This window comes from Lacerta agilis, chromosome 10 (assembly GCF_009819535.1).
Source record: "Lacerta agilis isolate rLacAgi1 chromosome 10, rLacAgi1.pri, whole genome shotgun sequence".
In the NCBI taxonomy this organism is placed as follows: domain Eukaryota; kingdom Metazoa; phylum Chordata; class Lepidosauria; order Squamata; family Lacertidae; genus Lacerta; species Lacerta agilis.
The window spans coordinates 69,387,144-69,410,320 of NC_046321.1; the positions used below are offsets into that span (position 1 = coordinate 69,387,144).

The 23,177-nt window shown below is 41.7% G+C and overlaps 1 protein-coding gene across 1 annotated transcript in view; it reads right to left on the minus strand.

Moving 5' to 3' along the window:
• The window catches only part of CAMK1D (calcium/calmodulin dependent protein kinase ID), a 184,396-nt gene that overhangs the window by 4,412 nt on the left and 156,807 nt on the right, over nt 1-23,177 (minus strand). Inside the window, exons 6-9 of the mRNA XM_033161870.1 lie at nt 11,767-11,842; nt 7,988-8,100; nt 7,145-7,223; nt 490-577 (exon numbers count right to left, since the gene is read on the minus strand). Of these exons, the coding sequence (XP_033017761.1) occupies nt 490-577; nt 7,145-7,223; nt 7,988-8,100; nt 11,767-11,842 (356 nt within the window). The remainder of the gene's footprint in view (nt 1-489; nt 578-7,144; nt 7,224-7,987; nt 8,101-11,766; nt 11,843-23,177) is intronic.

Genomic DNA, 23,177 nt, shown 5'->3' on the forward strand with positions numbered 1-23,177 from the left:
AAGTTTGAAATCAATAGTGCCTGATAATTTAAATCTGCATAAATGACATTGATTCCATCAGTTATAAAACTTGACTTGCTGTGCCAGGGTTACTGCTAAAAAGGCATTTTAGCAGTTAAATAAATATAGGTGGAGGATATGTGTGTTTTGGACTTGCAAAACTGGAATTGTTCAGGGTGCTATGGAGGATATGGGCGGAGCATACCATACCTCTTCCCAACTTTCTCTTTTATAAAGCAGAAACAGAAGGAGAAAGGAAATCATGGGTCCATTATCTCAGAGGACCTCTCCCAGGGCCCAGTTCAACTGAACTTCTTCACAAAAGAATTGCACCTCTACGCCATGCTAAACTTTCCCATTGGAAATAAGAAGTATTCTTTTGAAAAGGAGTGGGAAAATGTCCATGTTTTGCTCTGTAGCAGACTCCCTTATAAAGCTAAAAGTCATTTCTTCCCAACAGTACAAGCAACTGAGAACATGACAACTTACTCTCCATTTGCTTTTTGCAAAGTTCTTGCGAATCTGTGCACTGACGGACTCGTGAATATTTTTACTGAGGGCTGTGTCACCAGCAATCCTGAAAAAAGATAAATGAGACATTTCAAATGTTTGGTTCAGAATATTGTTTTACAATGCTCTCCTCTCTATTCTTCACTCTACAAAGAATAGGGTGCAATCTAGTGCTCTTAAAATGAGTTGATATTTTGGTCATAGGCTTCATTGAAAAATGGGCTGCAGCATTGATACTTTTCAGTGAAACAAAGAAAAAAGTCCATCATTTCCCACTGGTGGAGCTCACTAAGCCCTCCCTCTCCTGAACATATGTGTGGTACAAATCAGAAGCAGGCCAGACCAGCTCCAGTCGCCAGGCATGTGTGCTCTGCTCCCAGGCCTGTTTGACATCTGCACTGGCCAGTGGCAAAATAACAATACTAAATCACCATAAATATAGCAGCATTATTACATGACAGGTCCCTACCCTGAGGGACTGTCTAAATTTTGACAGTGAGAGAAGGCAACAGTGGAAAGGAAGGGTGGAGAATGGAGAAATGGGAGAGGCAAGAGCAGGAGGAAGTACAAGTGTGCAAACACAAACACACACATTTAGGCTTTGTTTTAGATGGCAATAGGGAATAGCCATGTCCACCATTGCTATTCGCTGCTCATCAGAAACTTCTCTCCCATTAATTGTGGCACCTTTAGCAGCTGCAGGGTGGTGCAAATCAGTAGATCAGTCCAAAGCCCCACATCTGCATCCCTCCCAGTCACCCCTCTCTTAAAGCCAAAGGGAAAAGGTGCAAGACCTTTCTTGAAATTCAATGTTTTTCTCTTGACATAACTTCTAAGCTTTGACTGGCTTGCTTGCTATTTTCCCCCCTGCCTCGGGCTATGCAGCTGTTTCTAAAAGCACTCAAGGTCTATTGTCCAGTTACAGGGAGGTAGCCGTGTTGGTCTGCCACAGTCAAAACAAAATAAAATAAAAAATTCCTTCCAGTAGCACCTTAGAGACCAACTAAGTTTGTTCTTGGTATGAGCTTTCGTGTGCATGTGAAAAAGTGTGCATGCACATGAAAGTTCATACCAAGAACAAACTTAGTTGGTCTCTAAGGTGCTACTGGAAGGAATTTTTTATTTTATTTTGTAAGGTCTATTGTGTTGTGGATAGCCCCTAAGCAATGAACTAACACCACATAGTTTTAAATCAGTTCTGATCCTGAGGTTTTCATACCCAAAATCTTAGCAGAAAAGCACAGACTGTGCAAGACTCTGAATGAAGTGATGCACTCTTAACAACATTCTAGTTCCCATATCAATCACTTAATGACTACCAAGGGAAATATTAAAAGTCTTGTGCAGCAATGTACAAATCAATGAAATGTAAGAAGTTTGATGCAGCCATAATGGAACCCTAGAACAAGTAAACACTGACTGAAACCAGTGGAAAATAGCTGGGTGTTGGCCATGAAGGAAGGGGTGTGTGTGTGTGTGCGCGCCAGTCAACAGGCAAGCGGCCAGAAACTTGCATTCAGTGCGATTCAGGAAGCAATCCTACCTGAGCGAGGATAAGCCCCATGGAGTGCAATGGGGCAGGCATGTATAGGACTGTGTTGATACTTCCTGTTAAGGGTGTTCAGCATCGCCTGTGAGCAGGCTGCATTGAATTCAATGGGGCTTACTTCAATGGAGCAGAAAAACAGCATTGTGCTGTTAATGTTTGGAGTCTTTTGTAAATCTCTTACAGTATTTGCGTGAAATGTGAGGTATAAATCATGGCATATATATCCAAAATAAACCCTGTTCTCTCTCTCTCTCTCTCTCTCTCTCTCTCTCTCTCTCTCTCTCTCTCTCTCACACACACACACACACACACACACACCTAAGTTAACTGTGACTGTTTCAGGGTCAGAGACCTGATTCCTTTTTCATTGCTGGGTAATTGACTTTAACCTATCCTGAATGCCCAGGTGACAAATACAGGATTAACCGGGGATCAAGAAAGTATCTGGTACTATTATCAATGCAGAGGTAACTACAAAACTAGTGACACTAATTGGCATCTTTCCTGACAGTTTAATTAGGATGAATAAGCACAACAGATTGAACTGACCAGGAGGAATTCCCATCCACAATATCTACGTAGGGCAGCATGTGGATGCTTGTCTGGGAGACTCAGGAGGCAGCCACAAATTCAAGTATCAGAAGCAATCTTGCTGCTGACAGGTGGGCACCCCTCCTTCTGCCCATACAGAAACATCAGCATGACTCCTGAAATGTTCCAATACACCCATAGTGTGAAGTCAGTACCATGGCAGGATGGGAATCAGCAATACTCTGAGAAGGGGGCAGTGGTGGCCTGCACAGGGCGGGAGGGCTGGAGAAGCAATTGCCTATGAAATGCCCTGCTTAGGCTGAAATCCTAGATAAAGATTATTATCTGCATCCTTTGCATACTGGTGTGTGTGTGTGTGTGTGTGTGTGTGTGTGCACAAATGAGAGGGGAAGTAATCAATATTACTATTTTTTGTTTTAGTTACAGGTGGGTAGCCGTGTTGGTCTGCCATAGTCAAAACAAAATAAAAAAAATTCTTTCCAGTAGCACCTTAGAGACCAACTAAGTTTGTTCTAGGTATGAGCTTTTGTGTGCATGCACACTTCTTCAGATACCTGAAGAAGCATCTGAAGCATCTGAAGAAGTGTGCATGCACACGAACGCTCATACCTAGAAAAAACTTAGTTGGTCTCTAAGGTGCTACTGGAAAGTATTTTTTGTTTTGTTTTGGATATATCAGACATGGTTTACACATCATGTAATACCCAGGTACACACTGTTTTTGCCTCCAAGCATGCACTAGCATACTAACAATGGTTTAATTAACACTGGTTAATTAAAGAGTGTAACTGGCTCTTTGGTTTGCCGAGGAGTTACGTGCTTTGCTACCCATGTCTTGTCAGTTGCCTGCAGGTGAGCAGCGGTTTCAGGATGAGTGGCTGTTGACAGTTTTTCTCTTCCTCTGCCTTGTTTTTCCACTGTTCTCTAGCATAGATTGTAGGTGATACTGCAGCATCTTAACCTTGGGTTATATGTAATAGTAATGGGAGTCATGTTGTGTTACTAATATGCTTTGCTTTCTAGTGATGATCCTTCCAATTTCAAACCTACGGTATATTGTTATGCAATCTCTTATTTTCCTGGTCTTGTGTGTGTGGTGTGTGTGCATGGGGGGGTCATTTTCCTGAGGTTGGAACTCAATGTTACCAAAATAATATGTTTGCCCCCCTAAATAGTAGCCATATGTTGAATCTCCCCCTCCTTCTCTACAGCAACTCAGCTTGTATGCGGATGTTGTCATGCTGTGCAGTTCCCTGATCTCACAAGCAGCAGTCTATGATGTGAAACAGCAAGGGTGAAATGCACAACAATTTTAGGGGGCATCCTGGATTTGTTTCTGGGAGGGGTTTAGCTTTGTTCTCAATATGCCTAGATATGGAACACTGGGCAAGTTCTCAATTCCACTGTTTTCAGAATCTATATACTTATTGAAAGTCACTCTGGCCAAAGCCTCATTGGAAACAATCAGCCAGATGATGGAAGTGCAAAGTTTGTGTAGCAGATAATGCTGCAGGAGCATAACCCCTGAAACATATACACATCCAGCACCAATCAGATTCCAAAATAAACAGAGCACTGGGAGAGGCCACTTACTCTCTTCAGGGAGCCATTTCACACTTTAAACAGGATTGCCTGGGAACCAGCTCCTCTGTAAATCATCTTTTTCACAGAGTGACAATATAATCCTTTCACATAAACTGTTTTTAATGATGCAATTGTAATATTGGGCCTTGCTCTAACAAACAATTGGAGGACTCTGAAAGAGATTAAATGAGTCTTATTTAATAAGGCCATGATTTGTCCCTATATTTTTTTCTAAGAGTCTTTGAATGAAATGGGTTTTTTCTCCACTCTCTGATCTTATAATTTTTTAAAATGAAAAATTATGGCTAGCCCTTGAGCTGACAATTCTGTGCATTCATCTTTTCCCTTTCAGTCATTAAAAACTGAACTCTGTGGTTTAGTACAGGATCGGGATTCTGCCTTGACAAGATGTACTTAATCAAGGTAATTGCTGTCATTTATTATCACAGATGTTGCATGAAAGAAAAAACCAGAAACATTTATCAGGTCCCAGAAATAACATTGCCTGTTACTTCCAGTAGCACTTTAGAGACCAACTATGTTTGTTCTTGGTATGAGCTTTCATGTGCATGCACACTTCTTCAGATACCTTGCCTGCACACGAAAGCTCATACCAAGAACAAACTTAGTTGGTCTCCAAGGTGCTACTGGAAGGAATTTTTTTATTTTTTATTTTGTTTTGACTATGTCAGTCCAACACAGTCCAACACTGGCCTGTTTTTGTGGCTCAGCATGGATCCTTTGCTTTTATATATGCCAGATTTGGAAAAACGTAGGTCTACACAAAGCTATAAGCAGGTGGTGAGCTATTAGGGGTGTCAGGTTGCAACTTTAAGATCTCCCTCAACTTTTAACCTACTTGCCTGCCATCTCTCTTCCCCATCCTGTTATCTTTCTAATAAGACTTGCATGCTGTAATAATTAGGACTCCAGTCCTAATTTAAATAGTTTTCATTGAGTAGGCAAATACTTTCCTTATGTACACCTTTAGGTGCCAGGCAAAAACATTCCTCTTCAACCAGGTCTTTGGCTGATTAACATCCAATACCCTTTTAAAAGTGTTGTGGGAGGGGGGATTATTGGTTTTGTTTTGTTCTTATTTTTATTATGTATTTTGTCTGTTTTATTGTATTGTTATGTTGTGAACCACCTTGAGATCTATGGATGAAGGACAGTATATAAATTGAAATGATGGTGATGGTGATGATCTAGCACAGCCCAATGTGAGCTATCGGTATTTTTTATTCCATATTGAGGTGCCAGACTCACAGTATTTCACTGTAGGCAATATTTACTGGCCTTCGAAGTTGAAGGCTTAAGCACACTTACATTGGTATCTGTAGGACTTCTGTTAATGCATGGTCTTGGTTTCAACAAGACATAAACACTACTAACTCCAGAGCACTGTGTGCAAGAAGAGGGCATTACAATACCAACCTGCTGAAAGCCAGTCTTTGTAACCGATGGCTTATATTCAAAGCCTGGATTATGGATAAAAGGTTGGGAGGAAAATGTTGTCAGGCCTCTAGCAACAGCATTCAATTGCTGATTGGGAATCAAATGGTTAAATGAAAAGAAAAACTGTGTTAGGAGCTCTTCAAATGTGTGTATTATATTTTATTCCAATAACTAACCAAAATGATCATCCAGGCCAATAAGCTGTGTGCGTTGGATAAAACATCTTGGAAAATTCTTTTCCATTCAAAAATATAAAAGGTGACCTACTTTTCTGCTGGTAGGTATGTTCCTGATCATTTGATCTGTGCTTGAAATATTTTTATGACTTATTTAATTTCCTGAGGCCTATGATGGAATGATGTCATTCAAATATACACTATTTCCTTCTCTTGGTGAAGTTTTTGACCAATGGTTAAAGGTTTCTCACATGTCCTTTTTGCTGGAAATGGTTCTGAACAGATGTGAAGAGCGCTTCAATGCTCTTCAATGCTAGATTTTGTGGCCTACAAACTTCCGATTCACGCTGCCATTTTCCAGTTAGAATTCAGGGCAGTCCAGTGAAACTGAATGGTGGAGATTTGGGAGAGACAAATTGAAGCACTTCTTCAAAGAGTCCATAGTTAAACTATGGGATTTCCTATGACAAGATGTGGTGCTGGCTGCTAACTTTAGAGAGAAAGTAGACAAGTTCAGACTATTGTGGATAGCTCTCTTCTACCCTCAGGATCAGAGGCAAGACACCTAGGAAGACCAGTTTCTGGGAAACAATAGCAGGAGAGAGCTCTTGCCCTCATGTCCTGTAGGTTTCCTATAGGGACCTGGTTGGCCACTGTGGAAACACGATGCTGGACTAGAAGGGCTCAGGGTCTGAATTGGTGGCGCTCTTTCTACCTTCTTATTGCATTTCCATTTACACTGACAATATATGGCAATATTTGGTGGGACAGTGGGATCACAGCCCCTCACCTGCTTCCGTTGTAACAAATAGCACATGTGTGTACGTAGGTCGAGCATGCATTATCATGTGCACACCTCACCCTGATTTGAGGTTCATTGGGCATGTGCACGTATGCATTAAGGATGGGGTAGGATGGCCATGACACTGAATATACCCCTCCCCTCTGCATTCATTGAACACAGTTGGCCATCTGTGAATAGCGATTTGCTCTTATTTCATTGTGAGTGAGAGTTTCTGTTTTTCTCTGCTTTTGTTCTCCCTTGACACCCCCTCCTTGCCTGCAAAGACTGAGTCTCAAACCTATCTCTGTAATGTGATTGCAATCACAGCTCGATGCTGTTGACTGTTAAGCCATTGCCTGCTATGATGCTAGGTGGGAGCCATTAAGCAAGGATTTTTCAAGGTAATTGCTCTCTTTTGGGCTTCTTTGGTATTTGCCCCTTGAGTGAAGAGTTTGATAATCAGTGATTAAGGATGGAGACAAATGGTGCTGACAATTTCTGGACATGGCAATGAACTGAGTAACTGCTTACCAGGGATGTCGGGCTGCCTGCTCACAGGTATATCTTTTGTTTGGATCTTTCTCCATCAAATTCCGAATAAAATCTTTAGCTGTTTTCAGAGAAGGAAGGAGGAAGTACAAGAAAAGCACACAGTGGTATTAAAGGCTCATCTTAATTTGCATATTGCATTAATATAATCCTCTGAAACAATATGATGGTGTCCCACTGGGAGACATAACTCAGGGAGACACAGGGTTCAAGTTAGGGTTAGGGTGTCGGTTCTGGTAGTAGATTAAAGTAAGGAGCATTTTATACACATATAAGGCATTAAAGCAGTCATAAGTCAATCAAGTGAATGACCATACATAATGTAATTCAATTCTACATTTATATGTCTCCTAAGACTGCCATTTCTATTCATAAAGCCACATCTTTCTTACCAAATTATTATTACTGGATTTCTCATACGTGATGGTCGCTGAATATTTTGAGGACTGGGAATTTACTCATATAAAGTGTGAACTGAAAAAGTCAACTTCCATCACAGTGAATGAATCATAGGCCAGGTCTGTCAATGACCAGGTCATATAAATTCTGCACCAAGAAAGGCTAAATTCTGCAATCTGTATAAATTATTTTAAAATAAGCAAGTGTGGACGAGTCCTCTTATCCCCACATTATGCTTACAGTGTGACATAGTTTAGTGTGGGAGCTGGAGGAAAAGTGGAATAAAATAAGTGCCAGGATTCAGAAGAAGAGATGAGAATGTACTGTTGGGAGGAGAGGGGAAGGCAATATTTAAAACAATGTATGATGCAGAAAAAATATGTTCAGTAATAGCAACAAAGGATAATGATTTTACTTGCTCCTTACCAGAGTCAGAGATATCATCCCAATATGGAGAGTCAAATTCATATTCTGCTTTAAGGATCTGCTCAAAAAGCTTGGAGTCATTTTCATCATAGAAAGGAGGATACCCACAGAGCCTAATACACACAATTTTTTAAAAAGCAGGACATTTTGAGTCACATGACAACAAGTGATTGAAGTGAACTTCAGTTTTTCACAATTAACTTTGGGCTTCCAAATGGTATGTCAGCCTACCCCCTCCCCCATGGTTTTTCACCATTTTGTGATTCATGGGCCACACCATATTTGAAATTAGGGCCCTACTCCTGCCAACCTAGCAGTTCGAAAGTCCGTCAAAGTGCAAGTAGATAAATAGGAACCGCTCCAGCGGGAAGGTAAACGGCGTTTCTGTGCGCTGCTCTGGTTCACCAGAAGCGGCTTAGTCATGCTGGCCACATGACCTGGAAGCTGTACGCCGGCTCCCTTGGACAGTAATGTGAGATGAGTGTCGCAACCCCAGAGTCATCCACGACTGGACCTAACGGTCAGCGGTCCCTTTACCTTTACCTAATTCAGAATTGACTCTGTTTTAAGTAAATATACACTTTTTAAGATCCTTTATCCCATAGAATAAGGGCCCAAGCACACTTATCTTTCCTTGTGTCTGAGTGCCCCCCTTTTTTGCTCCAGAGCTTTCCCCGCAAAAACACACTCTTAAAAGCTGGAGCTGAGCCAGGGGTGCGGATATGCCCCCCTTCCCCCCGTCTTCTCCTCAGCATGCACCCAGTGGGGGTGGGACTCATGGAGAGCGATCTTCACCCTCGTTGGGCCCAGCCCCCTCCCAACTCCTGGATGGAGGCTGTGGCACACGGAAGGTGCCTGGCAGTGGTAGGGGATGTTGGCCCCCTCAATATTGGGGGGAGCTGGGCCCCCAACTCAAAATATTGAGGAGGCTAGAACCCCTTGCACCCCTATGCCTGGTGCCAGTGATCTGAGCAGCCACCAATCTGTGGAAAACCGAAGTTTGCTGTGAGAGTTTGGGGCAAAAAACCAAAAACCACTTGGACAAGGAGCATTGAAGCTCTGCCCAGAAAGATTGGGGCAAAAGGTGCACATGGATAAGCCCTAAATGTACAACACACAACTCTCTCTCTCCTACAGCAACTGCTAATCTTTCCATTGAGAGTCAGCTCAAGAACTGTCATGTACAAAACCAAGTGACAGTCATTCTTCACCATATTTTTGCCAAGGCACCACCTAGTAAAAATCAGCCTTGACAGGATTTCTTGGGGGCTCTGACGCTTTCTCTGCTTGGCATCCTCCTTCAGCCTCCTCCTTCCATTCTAGATAAAGGGCATTAATTTAAAAACATTAATGTGGAAGACAAGAAGGCTGCTTCTCTGAGTTCAATTTTTCAAAGAAGTATCACTTGTGTAGCACACTGATTTGAGATCTGTAACGAAATAGTTGCTGCTCAGCATGTTAAAAACCACGTAGTCCAGATTCCAGGTCAGGCAGCCCCCCCCCCGCCCCCCCGGTAGAAGGGATGTGGTGGAGCTGGAGAAGAACAGGGCCAAGAAGGGAAAGGGGACAGAAAAGGCCAGACAGGCAAAACAGGGCGGGTGCTGCAAGGCAGTGGCGACTTGGCTTGAGGGAACAGGATGAGGAGGGTGTGATCATATGGAGTATTCTGGAGGATGCCATGGTTTTTCAACACCACAAACCTATCATGGCTTTCTACCACTTTAACTGTCACAGCTTCCCCCCTAAGAATTGTAACTTGAAGAGATGCCCTAACTTCCCTAACTCCATAAACTATAATTTTCAGAGTTCTTAGTGAAGAGGAAATGGCTTTTAAATGACAGGGTTTCAGCATCTCTCCCCCCCTCCCCAATGTTGCTTCCCTTCCTTGTTCTCCCCAAGGGGTGTTTCATGTATCCAACATGTGACATCGTCATGTAGTATCATTGGGCGATTATCTCTCGATCCCTTAGCAGTTGTGTTGTGGGCTGGAGCAATCGGTAGATCTGCTCTCAGTGTGTAATTGAGGATGACAGTTTTCTGTCAATAATATTATGCAACCAACAATCAGCTTTTTACTTGATCTTTGCAGCACTATAACCATATAATCACCACTTTCCCTTACAAAATGTGGCCAAGACAATAATCCAAGGTAGGCTATCACTTCAGACCAGCCTGCTAAAGCTTATAAGCAGAACTAAAGATAATCACTATTTCTCTGCTGCTTGCTCCAGCCACTAGTTTTCAGAGCTATATTGCCAATTGGAAAGTTTATGTAATGGCCTCATATTTTGGTAATATATATATCGATTAGTTATGTGGTGGATTAAGATCCACACACTGATGCCAGGGGAAATATATATATGACAACCTCAAAATTGTTCCGTGTACATTTGTATGCGAACAGAATAAACAACACAGTTTTGAGTAGGTAAACTCCTAAGTGCAGAGATCTCATAGAGCAGTGGTTCCCAGTTAGCAAAGTACTGTAGACCCCCAGTTTTTCAGAAGCCAAGCCATGGACTCCTTACTTTTGAAAATTTGGGTATCTCTTTTTCTTATATGAATGGTGCCACAGACCCCTGGGTGTATTACGTGGACCCCTGGGGTCTGCAGGCTACCAATTGGGAACTCCTGTCATAGAGCATAGCAGATCCCTTTCATCTTACTACACTTGAGGTGCATACACAGAGTAGGTACTCTGCTAGCCTTCCCTTCTGTGTGGTCAAGGAGCACAGTTCATACTTCTTGAGTGAGTGGATACAAGATGGCTGGACAGGAACCACTGAGAAGGCGGTCCCTTCTCTGACACCACCTGGCAGGGAGCAGGGCTCTGTTATACTCTGTGGGAATCCCAGGATCCACACCCGCAATGGGCTGAATCTTCCTATTTTAAATATACAGATTGTAACAGGAAAAAAAATCTGGGACCTTCAATGTAGTTGCTTTAAAATAAAATAAAATGAATGTGACAGTTGGAATAACAGGAAGTTTCAAGCTGCTGAAAGCATACAATATGAATGTCCTGTTTTTAAAAATAAGTCTGATCATAAAGCTGCTGAGAACTGGATATGAAGCATTCAGGGCTGGCACTGAAGCAACCTTAGTATTTCTTATCACATCTTATTTGTTTGAGGTTTTTAACATTTTTTGAACTTGTATATCTACAATATACTCAACCATGCATAAAAAACAGCACTAAGCCAGAATTAGCTTCTTTCCCCGTTGCTCTGTGTCCAATTCTGTCAGGGGACTTATTTATTTATTTATTTATTTATGAATGAATGAATAAATATTATTCTGCTAAACCAGCCAGTTCAGATTCTCTTCCAATCAGTGAAAATGTTTGCTACAATACAATGATCATAATAAAAAAAATTAACATATCAGTTGCTTAAAAGCATAGCAGTGTGAGGCAACATCTTAAAATACTTCAGAGACTCAGGGCCAAATCTGATCAGATGTGATCTCTGACCAGAACTTCCACCTCAATGGGGTCACTTGGCTGTGGGACAGAATGGGAAGCGGGGTTAACCCTTTCCTCCTGCACCATTTTCACAATGAAATATGCCTCCCCCCTCAAGCTGCTGTTCATCCCAATCAGGAAAACTGATTTTTAGAAAAACAGAATGGTACATGAGATCTGATCATGGGTCTGATTGAAAATGGTGGTCACTGAGCAAACAACCCACTATTAATTATTATTACTTGGCACACTGTGTGTGAAAGTATTTGAGATTAATAATGAAACCACTAGTGTAACCTCATTTGATACTACTTACAGAATATATGCAATAACTCCAATGGACCAACAGTCTACTGCTTTGCTGTAGGGTTTCTGGGCAAGAACTTCAGGCGCTGAAAGAAGGAGGGAGAGGGAAGGAAAATCCATAAATGTGACAAAATCCAAACACAGAACTCAACAGTTATTCACTGTTGAATAACATTGCCCCTGCTCTATTCAATTGCCACTGAAATATAATCTTGGAATTATGAACCTCAGAAGTGCCAGACATCATTTATATATATGTGGGAGGCATTCATCTAAGTTGTTGAGCATGTGGAACAAGGTCCACTCACATTTTTGGATTTTCTCAAATATCTTCCTCCAACAACTCCAAAATCTGCTCTGATGGGTTGTTGGAACCCCCAAAGAAGGTTAGTGGGGCACATGGGGAGAGACAACAGGGTAAAGCCATGTTGCATGAGTGGACTTCATTCTCCACATGCATACCCCTATGTTGAATTTCACCCAACATGTATGGAGGTGCCATCAATGTAGCCAACATGGCCCCCGCCAGATGTTTCAGAATACAATTCACATCAGCCCCATCCAGCAAGGTCAATAGCTGCAACCTCTGAAGGGCACCACACTATCTACCTCTGATAAACACAGCGTGTGTCACAGAAAAACCTAAGTAAAAAGTCAGCTTTCTGCCCCAAGGTGCTTTACGATCTAAATTAAGGTAGCTATGATACTATGGACTTCCGCTGGAGCGCCATTGCTAGACGGCGGGGGGTCGTCTCAGTCCCGAGAGACCCCGGCGATTTCGGGCAATAGGGGCCCCTGTACCCGCGCTACAGCCCCCCCAAAAAACCCCAGTCGAGAGTCTTGGGGACGTGGGAGCCGGCGGGTGCCATAAAGCGCCCTGTTTTCTCCCCGGCAGACCCTGAAGGGACTGCTAAGAGGAGCGAAGAGGACGCGGCACTGTGGATCAATCGCTAGCCCGGCTTCGCGAAGCAGCACAGCTGTCAGTTTTGAGCGCTTCATCCTTCCCTTAATTTGGACTTCAAAGCTGAGCTACCGTGAGTAGAATTGAAAGAAGAGCTTAATTTGCAATTGAAATTCGGCACGGGAGAGGGGTGAAAAAGGGAAGTCCACCCCCCCATTTGCGTTAAAGGAAAGTAATCGGCAAAGTTATCTGAAGCCGCGATTGTTTCTTTGTTCTTCTGTCGTCTGCCTCAGAGTGAGACTGAGAATACCCCCCCCCCCCCAGAGTGAGACTGAGAATACCCCCCCCAGGGGCAGGGGGAAGGGGGGGGGATTAAAAGACTGTTTTTCTACCCCTGTGGATTTACAATCATATACTTTAAAGGCGCCCCTCACCCTCTGGATTACGGATTCCGGGTCAGCCAGCGGGCAGCCATTGTTATGACTTAAAGACTTAAAGACCTGTGACTTTTGTTTCCGACTTGGATACTTTGAAACCGTTTGCTTGGAATCTACGCACCGTATGATACTTGGAATCTACGCACCAAACGATGGCAAATCAGAATTCTATAAAAAGCTCCACGACATGTTGCTGGACTATTTGGATTACAAATTAATATTGATGGGAGATTTCAATGGGGCAGTTTCCACTTTGATGGATAGGTCTCAAAGAACCAAAGAACTCAAAGAACCAAGATTACAAATGATGGGAAGCTCCCCAAGACCTTTTTCCAATTGGTTGATCATTTGGATTTGGTGGACTCTTGGAGATTAAAAAAACCCATTGGACACAGAACCAACGTATTTCTCAGAATCGCAATTGTCGTGGAGCAGGCTCGATTATATTTGGATTTCAAAAGAACTGGCGCCAAATATAAGTAAGGCCGAGATCTGCCCAAGAACTTGTTTAGATCATAATGCAGTGCAATTGGATTTAAAAATTTCTCTTCAGGATTCGTTTCGATGGAGGATGGATGACTCTTTGTTAAGAAATGCAGAAATTGTTGTTAAAGCACAAAAAGCTCTTAAAGACTATTTTGAAATAAATTTGTCGACTCAAGTTGAAAAAAGAGTGGTTTGGGATGCAAGCAAAGCAGTGATGAGAGGTTTCTTCATTGGAGAGAAGGCAAAGCGAAATAAAGAACGAAATCAGAAAAAAGAGGAGATATTAAAGCAATTGAAAGAGAAGGAAAAGAAGTTAAGGGGAAACCCAAAAAATCATTTTATTCAAAAGGAAATTAAATTTTTACAAACTCAATTCTCTAATTTGATTAACCAGGAAATAGAATGGAAGATTAAATTGTTAAGACAAAAAACTTTTGAATCTGCAAATAAATGTAGTAAACTGCTCGCTTGGCAACTTAAAAAAAGACAGAAATTGAATACCATCACTACTATAAAAGTTGAGGATAAGATGATTGACAATCCTAAAGAGATTAGAAAGAACTTTCAGAGATTTTATAAACAGCTGTATTGTCGAGATAAACAACATGAAGACAAGATTGAGCAGTACTTGGCCAAAAATGGACTGCGTAGTATTCCAGAAGATAAGAGGAAAATACTTAACCACCCGCTTTCTAGACAGGATATAGAAGATGCGATTAATAATATGCAATTGGGAAAAGCTCCAGGACCGGATGGTCTAACAGCCAAATATTATAAAACACTGAAGGATTGGTTGATTCAACCTTTAATGGAGGTTTGCAATGAATTTTTTAGGGGGGGGAAAGGCACCGGATACATGGAAAGACACATTTATTACCTTGATTCCAAAACCTGATACAGATTTGTTACAAATGAAGAATTACAGACCAATTTCCTTATTAAATGTGGATTATAAAATTTTTGCAAATATATTGGCAAGAAGATTAAAAAATGTGCTTAAGGAATATATCCACAAAGATCAAGCCGGGTTTATTCCCGGAAGATATATGAATGGAAATATAAGGAACTTAGTGGATATTTTGGAAAGACTGGAGTCTAAAATAAATACTAAAGCAATTTTGATGTTTATAGACACAGAAAAAGCCTTTGATAATATTTCTTGGAGATTTATGAAAGAAAACTTTGCTAAAATGGAGGTTGGCCAAAACTTTTTGAACAGTCTGAAGGCGATATACAATGATCAAAGAGCAAAAATAATAATTAACAATGTAGTATCTGAAGAAATTAAAATAGGAAAAGGAACTAGACAAGGGTGCCCAGTATCCCCTTTGTTGTTTATTACGGTACTGGAAGTGCTATTGTCTAAGATAAGAGAGGAGTCTGAAATAAAAGGGATCAGGGTGGGAGTGAAAGAATATAAATTGAGGGCCTTTGCAGATGATGTGGTTTTAACGTTACAAGATCCAGAATCCAGTGCAGTAAAGGCACTGGAAATAATAGAAGAATTCGGGCAAGTGGCTGGATTTAAATTGAACAAGATGAAGACCAAGGTTTTAACAAACAATCTGACTGGATTAGAAAGAGACAAACTACAGAATCTGAGCGGTTTGAACTTTGTCAATAAAGTGAAGTATCTGGGTGTTAATATGACTGCTAAGAATTTAAATCTTTATAAAGACAATTATGAAAAGTTGTGGAATGAAATTAAAAGAGACTTAGATATATGGACAAGGTTAAAATTATCTCTGTTAGGGCGCATTTCAGTTGTGAAGATGAATGTCTTACCGAAGATGCTGTTTTTATTTCAAGTCCTACCGATTATTGAGAGAATGGAATGCTTTAAGAGGTGGCAGAAAGACTTGTCGAAATTTATATGGCAAGGGAGAAAACCTAGGATAAAGTACAAGATTCTAACTGACTCTAAAGATAGAGGTGGATTCTCCCTACCAGATTTAAGGATATAATTTGAGGCCGCTGCCTTTTGTTGGTTGTGTGCTGGCCCCAGGGGAGTGTCCGTGTAGCAAGGTCCAAGTCCAGTCCGGGGTCAAGGGATCCAAAGGAGGTCAGTCCGGCGGGGAGCAAGGCAGGGAGCAGGTCAAAGTCCAAGGCACGAGGTTGCAGGTTGAGCACACGCTTGCAACTATGTTGCTCACGCAACTTGGGCTGGGTCTGGCTGGCTTTTATCTGGCCCTATGCTTAGGGCCGCCCCGATCCTCTGGAGACTCGCCTCTCCTCCGGGCCTGGAGGCGAGCACTCCTCCTGCAGACACTTAACTCCCTTCGCCTCTCTGCCCTGAGCCTCTGTAGCTCAGGAGAGGCTGGTGGGTTACTGGACCCAGGGGATGCCTCAGCTTCCTCTGAAGAGGCTGGGAGTGGAGCACCTGCAGGCAATGGGTCCTCCCTCCCATCAGGAGCCAGAGCAGACTCTGCTGACGCCTGCACCTGGGGATCCAGCACAGGTGGGGATCCTTCAGGCTCAAGCCCTGGCCCCGGCTCAGCTGGTTCTGGAGGCGGGGAATCCTGTGCAGGCTGGGATCCCTCAGGTTCAGCATCAGAGTCTGACTCCCAGGCCATCACAGGTTGAAAGAATGGTTTTTACTAAAAGACCCAGATGTGTTAGATCTGGAAGGACATGACAATATTTTTGGTTGGCACGCATATCTTTGGTACGACAAGGTTAAAGCACACAAAGGTTTTAAAACACACATTATAAGAAATGCATTGTTTAAGGTTTGGTTGAGAAATAAAGACTTGTTAGAAAGGAAAACACCCAGATGGCTTTCACCATTGGAAGCTAAAGCTCATAAAATGGTTAATATGCAAATTAACTGGCCAAAATATGAAGATATATTAATTCAGGAGGGAGGAGTTTTTAAGCTGAAAAGTTATGAGTTTTTAAAAGATAGAGTAACAAATTGGTTGCAACACTGTCAGATAAATGAATTGTATAAGATGGATAAGAAAAGTGGTTTTCAGGTAGAGAAATCCAAACTGGAAACAGAATTGTTAATACCAGATACAAAAAATCTTTCCAGAATGTATAATTTACTGCTTGAGTGGCATACAAAAGATGAATTGGTTAAATCTGCAATGATAGATTGGGCGAAGGATGTTGGTCATAATATTATGATGGAGGATTGGGAAAAATTGTGGAAGGGTGGTATTAAATTTACAGCTTCCAATACTTTGAGAGAGAACCTGATGAAAATGATGTATAGATGGTACTGTAAAACTTGCTAAAATTTATCATGGTTCTAGTAATAAGTGTTGGAAATGTAAACAAGTGGAAGGTACTTTTTTTCATTTGTGGTGGACATGTCCGAAAGTAAAAGACTTCTGGGAGAAGATTTATAATGAACTTAAAAAGGTGTTGAAAAACACATTTGTTAAAAAACCATAGGCCTTCTTACTAGGTATTGTTAATCAGGAAATCCCAGTCCAAGATAAAGTAATTTTTATGTATGCCACAACAGCAGCAAGGTTATTGTTAGCAAAGAACTGGAAGACAGAGGTGATCCTGACAGTTGAAGAATGGCAGCTGAAGATGATCGAGTATATGGAGCTCGCGGAAATGACCGGGAAAATCCGTGACCAGAGGGATGACGTGGTGGAGAAGGAGTGGAAGAAATTTAAGGACTATTTAAGAAATCATGTTAAAATTAAGATTTAAGAGGAGCAGACGGAAGTAAAAGGCAACAGCTAGTAAAATTTAGAATTAAAAGTATAGGTTTAAAAGTATACACTAATGGTTAGATTTATGTGGTTTAAAGTTACTACAGATGAGACACAATGTACGCAGAAGGAGAGGGTGTGAGGAGGTCCTTAAGACAATGTAAAGGAAGATGTATTGGAATATGATAATGTATTGATGTTGTTAGTTTTTTTGTTTGTTTAGTTGTTTTGTGGTTTGTTTTTGTATTGTTTTTATTTTATGTTCTTATTTCAGAAAATAAAAAACCTTTGGGGAAAAAAATAAGGTAGCTATGATACTATGAGCATATCTACACTAATTACAGTATTGAGTTAAACTGGTTTAATAGTAATTCCCTTTCCTCGGGGAACCTTAGGAGCTATAGTTCTGTGAGCGGATCAAGGAATCTCTAATATTTTTTTCAGCACCTTGACAAAACTACAATTCAATTATTTTTTTGAGGGAAGTCATGACAGTTAAACAATTACAAACTGATATAAGTTTGCAGCGCAGATAAATCTTTCTTGCTCAGAAATATGTGCAAATGGAAGATGTTCTACAGTGTTGTTCTCATAATATCACAGAAAGGAACCCCCCAAAATCACACTTCCCATTTTACATATAAAAACATTACAGAAATATCAGTTAATGGATGAGGAATTGCAGTTTCATGTGAGTTTCATCTTCTAGCATTGCACTACTACATGAACAGGCCACTTGCAGAGATGGTTATTTATGCATATGTGTTTGACAGACTGGTAAATTCAGGTCTCTTTATCTCATGTTGGATAGACAATCTGCCATTGGAATCTTCAAGACAATTTCTATTACAGGCAAGTAGAAGTTGGACTGGAGGACTCTTCAACTTGCATAGATCCACACATTATCCACTGTCCACTCTGCTTTTCTATTCTCTGTGTTCTCTTGCTTCCACACTTGTACGATGTGCACAACTGGTTGAAATGCACTGAAATCAAACATTGGAAATTGTGCATTGGAAAATGCACAACCCTATGCATATTTACTCAGCAGTAAGACCATCTTAAGTTTCCTTGCACTTGCTCTCTAGTGAGTATGTTTAGGACTGTTGCTTTATACCAGGTCAGACCACTGGTTCATCTAGCTTAGCACTGTCTACTCTGATTGACAGCAGCTCTCCAGAGAATCCATCTTTCCCAGCCCTACTTGGAGATGCCAGGGGTTGGCCTGAGATGCTCTGCTGCACACAAACAGATGCTCTGCCTTGGTAATGCAGCCTTTCCCTTAATTCAGGTTTTTAGCTAAGGCATTAGTGGTGGATAGCCAAACAGAGTAGTAAGGAGAAGGGCTGCACATTTTAGAAATGTAAGATGAAATATGGTTGGCGGAAATTACTGTTATTACAGTGTCACTTTCTGCAAGCACAACTTCATATTGCAGCCAAGTAATATCATAGAATCGTAGAACTGGAAGGGAACCCGAGGGTCATCTAGTCCAACCCCCTGCAATGCAGAAAACCTGCCCATGGCCATTCCTGGGTGGACTTGAACCACCAACCTTCTGGTTAACAGCCAGACACACTGACCCATTGTGCCACCACGATCACTTGGTTCCACTTTATGTTTTCATGTGAATTGGAGGATAAAACAGCTTGCAAACCTGTCCTCGGTCAGAAACATTTGAGAAATAAACTTTATATTTCTTATTTATGTATATATTCTGAGGCTCAGACAAGGAAGAAAATGCTTGCTTCTGCAAAGGAGTGGCAAAACCCTCTCCTCCCATCTCGAAGCATTTATGAGCCAACAGCTGACAGATGGATGAGGGGAGTCAGTCCTGTGTTCCACCTGCTAATGGATATGAGCTACTCCTGATTGTCACCTTCCTGGCATAAGCCCCCACATCCACCATTTCAAATGTTAAGATTTTAAGGAGTTTTTATTTTTAAACTGTGAATCATACTCATGAGCAGCATCTGACAGATCAGAGGACTCTTAAATAAAAACAAGAAGGAGAAAAAAGGGATGGAAGGTCATCAATTTCCTGCTAAGAAAAAACAAAACACAAAACTTTTGGAAACTTGAAAAAGACACGTTTCACAACAGCTTTGATTCACACTGATCACAGAGAAATCCTGACAGCTCTGCAGCAGTGTGCTGCCAAATGGAAGATTTGGGACGAGACAACAATCTAGTGCAGTGTGTCACCATGCTGCTACCTCTCCTGCAAAGGGATCTGAGTGAGACAGCTGTCACTGCCCCTCTAGCAAGCTGGCTGTCAGAAGCAGGGCTAGCTGCCTGTCACAAAGTGATAGGAATTAACGCTAAGCAAAAGTTGTCCACAAACTAAGGACTGGGGTAGGGACCTCGTGCCTTCCTGGATGCTGCCACTGCACATTTATGGCACTTATCTGTAAAAGTGGACATTGTTATTGTTGTTTCATATTGTGTCATCCATGCATGCTGTGTGAGATACTCCTTGCCTCAACAGGCTTACAAATTGACAGAAACAAAGGAGACAAGAGAGAAAGGAGAGGAAAATGGAGTCAAAGTAAAAAGGGGAAGAATATGCAGCAATTTCAGTTACATGTACTATACTAGGTTTTCCCAATGTGGATCAGAATAATAACTGCATCACCTCCATCATGAACCATAGTTGACTGAATTGTGCACTTCATGATTTCTCAGCTGAAACAGACATACCTCCCTAAACTGTGTAAGACAGATATGAATTGTTGTTGAACATCACTCCTCCTCCTCCTCCTCTTCTTCCTGGCTGCCTTTTGTCAAAAGTGATCTTACGGTGGCAATCATATGCATCTGGCTAATGTGGTACATTAGTCTGAGCACTCTGTTGCTGATCTTCTCTTGCAGATCTGATTCTCAAACCCACTTCTAGGGGGTTTGCTTGTTTTGTTTCCAATAGAAGCAGAAGATCATGAACATTCACAAACTTCTAAGAACTGAAATGTATTGCCTCCAAAGTCACTGTTATGAATCTCTGATTACTTTTATTAAATGGTCTGTAATACAGTTTTCTTGGTTAGTGAATACTGTTTTTCTAAAAACGATGAACGGTGATATTTTTAAAAAGCAGCTTCTTTGTTATGAAAGTCTAGAGAAGTGTGTTGCTTATGATTGCACCTTTCATTTCCAAATGCTTAGCAGCAGATTTTTAAAGCCTTGCAACTCTTCCCTAGTGTGCAGTTATGGGTTTAGGCACTGTAAAACACTCCCATCCACCCCAGAAGAACACATTTCCCAGAATATCATTTTGTGATATTAGGTGGATCTTTTGAGACTAAAAAGACAATCTGTCATTAGGTTTTCTCTGGCTGCTCACACATTATAATTTTAAAGCATATAAGAAGCTCAAAGGACTTAAATGTCAAATTGCTGATCTTCCAACAAAAAATATATATAGAACTTGTCCCAGTCAGCATGGCCAGTGCTTATGGGTGATGGGCACTGAATTCCAGCATCATCTGGCTGGCACCAGATTAGAAGACTGCCTCTTACAGATAAATGAGCTGCACTAGCCAGATCTGGCCTCCTGGTTTAGGTGATGCACCCTACCAAGGGGACAGAGAATGGAGGCATTATTCTGGTTTCTTTCTCTTTTTACATTTGTGACATTAAAGGAATTAAGTAATCAACACAATAGGATGGGATGCGGGTGGAGCTGTGGGTTAAACCACAGAGCCTAGGACTTGCCATTCAGAAAGTCGGCATTTCGAATCCCCACAACAGGGTGAGCTACCAATTGCTTGGTCCCTGCTCCTGCCAACCTAGCAGTTCGAAAGCACATCAAAGCGCAAGTAGATAAATAGGTACCGCTCCGGCAGGAAGGTAAATGGCATTTCCATACGCTGCTCTGGTTCGCCAGTAGTGGCTTAGTCATGCTGGCCACATGACCCGGAAAAACTGTCTGCAGACAAACGCCGGCTCCCTCGGCCTATAGAGAGAGATGAGTGCCGCAACCCCAGAGTCGTCTGCAACTGGACCTAATGGTCAGGGGTCCCTTTACCTTTACACAAATAGGATTATTAGTAAAAAGATTCCTCAAGAAATAAAGTTGGGATCATTTAAATGCCCAAAATAAAGTGCATGTTCAAGGAATTGCTGTCCTCAGTGACAAGCATGGAAGTCTCAACTCTGTCCAGCAACATGAAGCAATGAAATGAGCAGAATTTGTACGGCCATTGTTTATTATAGCTTTTAGGGTTGGAAGGAATTAATAAACTGGTTCTCATCTGGATTTTGACAACTCAGAAATTTCATCAAATTGCCTCTCAGAATGAAAGGCTGCAAACCCTGAAGCAGGAAAACCAAAACCAAAGGCCCAGTTAATATTTTACTAAAATAAAAAATTAATTGCACTCTTACATACTTCAAGGGGAGTTGGATCAAGTCTTAGAACAATTTTATTTGCAGTATTGAATAAACTTATCCTACTGCTCTAATAGGACTTGTCGTTTGTTGTTGTTAAATTTGTCTCTCCCAGGTATCTTGACCCAAACCATTTTTAGCTGGCTAAATGTCCAACCCTAGTTCACAATTCAGTAGAAAGGAATATTTGTCTAGGGACTGGATTTTGAAGATTTAAGATGGATTAAGACTTTGAGTACAGCAAAAGTCCTAATCCATCTTAAATCTTCAAAATCCAATTTCTTTTATATTTATCCTTGTGTATCACATATTTCAAGGAGCAGCGCATACTTGAGGTGAGAAGCTCAGGCCTGGGGGCCAAATGCACACCTCCAGCCTCCTCATCTGGAGCTCAGGACTCCCTCCCCCAAGGCCACTGGGTTTGTTGGCCCAGTTCCACACCTTTGCCTGGCAAGAAGGTACCATATTGGCCCAAATATAAGCCACACTTTCCCTCCCAAATTCCAACCGTTAAAGCGCAGCTTAAATTTGCGACCTTACAAAAATGGGCTTTTACGATATTGCTACTGAAACATACATATGGTAAAACGGAATGTGAGTGTGAGTGCCTGCAGAATTTTAAGAGAGCAGCTTATATTCAGGTATTGTCTTTTTTCTCCCTCCCCCTTGAATTTTAAAGGTGTGGCTTATTTGCGGGTGCGGCTTATATTCGGGCCAATACGGTATATCTGAACAGCAATGAGGCCTCTTGCTTGCCTGGGCGGAGGGTTTTGTGTGGCCAAAATGTGGCCTCCCATACAAGGGAAAGAGTCACACCTACCTACTTTTGCCTTTGGCCACCCCCTCCCACTGGCATGTGGCTCATGGGAAATTGCCCTTCAGGGTATTTGGCCCCTGGAGTGATCCTCGCCTGTGGTATAAACTAACGTTCTTTGAGGGATACGGAGCAAGATTACATGCCTGGTGATGTTAGAGAGCATTGGATAAGCAGAGTGACCCTGTGACTCAGAAGAGCTGCCTAATGCGAGAAACCGCAGAGAAGACATGCAAGGGACCACCGAGTGTCATATCAGCAGCAGAAGTAGCAGAGGGCATAAGCACAGGGAATGGCAGAATCATTTTAGTGTGTTTGTCTCGTGTTGCCTGGGCAACAAACCACACACAGAAAAGAGAAAAGCAGAAGAAGAGCTGGCACCCACTGACAAGAAACACAAAGCGCATTTCAAATATAAAGCAATATATGATGCAATCCTGTACACACTTATCTGGGAGTAAGTACCACTGAACTCAAAGAAGCTTACTTCTGAGTAGACATGCCTAGGATTGCACTATTGATCTTCAGAGGCATGTTATAATGGCTCTTCCTCTTGGCCCCCTTGGCCGTGTGGGCCCTGGCCCCCCGGAACATCGTTCATACCGGTCAAAAAACAAATAGGAAAGCAAGGAGCACACTAAGCCTACAACTAACCATGGATTCCTAATTATTTTATTTTAATAATTATTTTAATTACTAAATGCACAGTTCAGAAATAGGTCACTG